The 4,301-nt window shown below is 46.5% G+C and overlaps 1 protein-coding gene across 1 annotated transcript; it reads right to left on the minus strand.

Moving 5' to 3' along the window:
* Window positions 1-2,496: 2,496 nt before the first annotated feature.
* LOC107834496 (plexin-B3-like) lies at window positions 2,497-3,891 on the minus strand. The gene is made up of 4 exons (XM_016665967.1): window positions 3,885-3,891; window positions 3,349-3,542; window positions 3,202-3,276; window positions 2,497-3,115 (listed from the first exon to the last, which is right to left on the minus strand). Exons 1-4 carry the CDS (start codon window positions 3,889-3,891, stop codon window positions 3,011-3,013), a joined length of 381 nt encoding a protein of 126 aa, XP_016521453.1. The 3' UTR covers window positions 2,497-3,010.
* Window positions 3,892-4,301: the final 410 nt, after the last annotated feature.

Raw genomic sequence — 4,301 nt, forward strand, 5'->3', positions numbered from 1 at the left:
TCCAAGACGGTGAGAAGGACCTCGCTGCAGCAAACAGGAAGGGGCGGGACGGACCGCTGGCAGTCTCAGACCTTATTTGGAAATGGAACCATTGGACTCCGGAAGTGAAGGGGGCGCTATTTCCTATATTATATGTGGTCTCCCGTTTTTATTTTCTTTTGAAATCTGTGATATATCTTCATCTTTATGAAGGAGTTTCACTCTCAGCATGTATTTGAACTTCTCTCTTTTATTTACTTCAGCGCAGCTCAGTTTTTAACAAATTAACACTGGCATTACTGACACCATAAAAGACAACTTCTCTAATAAAACACCATACTTTTTCAAGAAGGTGGAGCTAATTAAAATGACCTAAACAGAAAGTGATTCCAGTTTCACTCGATGGCCAACCTGTTGAAACTGTGACAAATTTTAAATAACTCTGGTCGTTCCTGGACAGTCAGCTCAACTTTGCTGAAAACACTGACTATATCTTTAAGAACTGTTCTCAGAGACTCTACCTTTTAAGAAGACCCAGTGATCTTGAGGTTAACGTTTTAAATTGAGTTTTAACTTTTCATCTCCTCGGCTGGTTTGGTCACATGAGCTGCAGACTAACAGACAAACTTTTAAGAATAGTTTGAATGGCAGGTATAACAGCAGGTAAATGATGGTGAAACCAAAAACATCTCTGTCTCAACTGTTTGCTGAAAGAACCTGGAAGACGGAGGAATATTTCAGCAGGGAGCGTCCATCCTCTTTATTCATCAGTTTGACCCTCTGAGCTCATCAAGGCGTTTCTGTTTCCCTCTGGTACCTGAGAACATCGACTAGAAGTCATTTATTGATGGTACAATAATTATTCTTAAAACTAAATGATAACATTTACCTTAAGCATGCTAAGTGTTTTACTCAATGCATAAATTGTTGATATTGTGATTCTACAAATGTGTTTTATTTTATTGTTTTAGATTCGAAGGAAAATTTCCTCCATCACAGATTAAATAGTGTTTCTTTTTATTTTTTCCTATGTATAAGACTCTACCAACAAAAAAATCTCTCAGAATATAAATGTCACAGTAAAACCAATGATGTGAATTTTTACTTGCTTAACAACCCTGGTTGATTTGTGATTCTACTGTGACTAATTCATTTGTTTCTTATTGACTTTTGTTCAATTAAGTTTCTTATGTATGCATTATAAATAGTTATTATAGTTCATTATGTTGTTTTTCATGTCTCATTTTTTTATTCTTTCTATAAATGATGGAGATATATAAATATTATTCTTAATGTATAAAGATCTTGTTTATGTCATTTAATTACCTCTACATCGTTAAGAAAATAAAACAGCATGGTGTCTTATTAGAGAATTTATCATTTATGGTGCCAATAATGCCACAATTAACAGTAAATAATAAAGACTCATTTAGTAACGTAATTATATTAGTTGTGTTACCACCCCACGCCACTAGAGGCAGTAGTAGACCCGAAAAGATGCGACTAAGGAGCAGATTTAGAAGTACACAGAAAGCTACAGAATTTAAAAACGGTGAGCGGCCATGAAGTAAATAAAAGAGAGAAGTTCAAATACATGCTGAGAGTGAAACTCCTTCCTAAAGATGAAGATATATCACAGATTTCAAAAGAAAATAAAAACGGGAGAACGCAGATAATATAGGAAATAGCGCCCCCTTCACTTCCGGAGTGCAATGGTTCCATTTCCAAATAAGGTAAGAGACTGCCAGCGGTCCGTCCCGCCCCTTCCTGTTTGCTGCAGGAGGTGTGCTCAAAAATGGCTGCCAACATGGAGCAGAAAGCAGCCTGATGTTTGATCAGACGTTTATAAAAGTCGTTTCAGAGCCGATGGACCTGAAACTTATGGAGAGAAAGACTCAAACCAGTCCAGAACCGGTCCGGCAATACTGATCTAGATGACCTAGTTCTAGATCTGCGTTCCTCTGCTCCAGACCTGCATGACCTCCTCTGAATGGTATGAGGCTGAAGGGAATCACCTGCAGGAAGCAGCACCAATGGCCTTCAGGGCAGGGATTGCTATAGATCTAGGTGACATAGATCAGCTTAGAGTCTGATAGAAAACCAGTCTAGAAGTTGCAGCTTCCAGTTTTAAAAGAAACATTACAATTTAGTTTTATTTAGAAGAATAAATACTGAGCTGTGTCAAACACACAGACACACACCCTTCCTCCTTAGCGGAGGCGTCAGTATGCAAATGAGACTCTCAGTTTGATTTCCAGCAAGTCACATGACCCGTTGCCGCGACGATTCTCAGAATCCCCCAACAGCTTCCCTTTCTCACTTGTGGTTATCGAGTGTGTGTGTGCGTGTTTGTGAATGTGTGAATGTGTGTGTGTGTGATTGTGTGTCGTGGACTGCGACGCGTAAACAAACTGAGAATCAGCCTGAAAACTAAACCAGCTCCTGGAGCAGCAGGGGCTCTCCCTGAAACCCAATGACCTGACCTGGTTCTGCTCAGAGCCGTTTCTGGGAGCAGNCTGCAGCCAGGTGACTTGCACTGAGGAGCGGCGAAGTGCGCGCCAACATCCGGACAGGTTTCCCTTCTCACCGCCGCAGTTCGACCTGAGGTCCGAGTCCAAAACCTCTGCAGAACCGGGTCAGATGAAAACGCTCCCTGATTCAGATTATTGCGTTCAGAAACGCCCAGCAGCACCAGAACTTTTGGTTCTGGCCGTTCAGAGTCCAATCCCCTGGTTTCAGTAGAAAAACATAGAAAACAGCAGGTTTCATGTCAGAACCAATACAAACACAGAAGAAACTATTGAAGTTGTGCTTTTAGACTCAGACAGCAAAGAACTCTGGGAATTGTAGTGCAAGGCAGCAGGTGGCGACGGCGTTCCCTGATTGGTTGGATTGTCGTAAGATGGCGGCCGCCACCGTGTGAGGGAACCGGAAGACCGATTATGAAAGACTGGGCGTCCCCCACGCAGACAGACTGGCGGCAGCCGTCCAATCAGCTTCGCTATCTCTCCTCTTCCTCAGGACTCGCAGGTCAGAGGTCAGTGACTTTGTTCTCCACCAGGGCGGCGACCTGCTGCAGCCGATAAGCCAGCTGCATCTTCTGACCTGACGTGTCCTCCTCCAGGGACATGATGACCTGGAGACAGGGAGGACAGTGGGACAGGCAGACAGGTTTGTACCTGTGCAGGTGAGAGGTCACATGATGTGAGGGGGCGGAGTTACCTGGTCGTAATATTTGTTGATGTATTTGTAGAGTTCATGAAGAGCAACGAGGCTGTTCATCTCTGAGGCGAAGCTCTGCAGGGAGACAGGAGGAGTGAGACAGGAGGAGAGACAGCTGGTTCTCGTTCTGGTTCTGGTTCCGTTTACCCCGGACAGCTCCGTCAGAGTGGAGTTCATCTCCTGGTAGCATCCTGATGCGGCGCTGTGGATGTCACTGTAGTACCTGAAGAGCGAGACAGAGAGAGACAGGTACTGAGCAGAACCAGGCTGGACCGGAACTGGAACCAGACTGGACCGGAACCAGAACCAGACCGGAACCAGAACCAGATCGGAACCAGAACCAGAACCTGAACCAGAACCAGGCTGGACCAGAACCAGAACCAGGCTGGACCGGAACCAGAACCGGAACCAGGCTTGACCAGAACCAGTACCAGACTGGACCGGAACCAGAACCAGGCTGGACCGGAACCAGAACCGGAACCAGAACCAAGCTGGACCAGAACCAGAACCAGGCTGGACCAGAACCAGAACCGGAACCAGAACCAGAACCAGGCTGGACCGGAACCAGAACCAGAACTACGCTGGACCGGAACCGGAACCAGACTGGACCGGAACCGGAACGAGGCTGGACCAGAACCAGAACCAGAGCCAGAACCAGGCTGGACCGGAACCAGAACCAGAACCAGACATGAACCGGAACCAGGCTGGACCAGAACCAGAACCAGACTGGACCGGAACCAGAACCAGACTGGACCAGAACCAGAACCAGGCTGGACCATAACCAGAACCAGACCGGAACCGGAACCAGGCTTGCCCGGAACCAGAACCAGATCGGAACCGAAACCAGAACCAGGCTGGACCAGAACCAGAACCAGGCTGGACCAGAACCAGAACCAGGCTGGACCAGAACCAGACCGGAACCGGAACCAGAACCGGAACCAGAACCAGGCTGGACCAGAACCAGAACCGGAACCTGAACCAGAACCAGGCTGGACCGGAACCAGACCGGAACCTGAACCAGAACCAGGCTGGACCGGAACCAGAACCAGAACCAGAACCAGGCTGGACCGGAACCGGAACCAGACTGCACTGGAACTGGA

The sequence above is a fragment of the Poecilia formosa genome, unplaced genomic scaffold (genome assembly GCF_000485575.1).
Source record: "Poecilia formosa unplaced genomic scaffold, Poecilia_formosa-5.1.2 Scaffold642, whole genome shotgun sequence".
Lineage (NCBI taxonomy): Eukaryota > Metazoa > Chordata > Actinopteri > Cyprinodontiformes > Poeciliidae > Poecilia > Poecilia formosa.

Excerpts from the sequence above, each read along its gene's own strand:
- LOC107834496 (XM_016665967.1), bottom strand. Across the intron at positions 3,277-3,348 it reads CTCTGACGGAGCTGTCCGGG|AGCTTCGCCTCAGAGATGAA; the intron begins GTAAACGGAACC and ends GTCTCCCTGCAG. Across the intron at positions 3,116-3,201 it reads TCAACAAATATTACGACCAG|GTCATCATGTCCCTGGAGGA; the intron begins GTAACTCCGCCC and ends CCCTGTCTCCAG.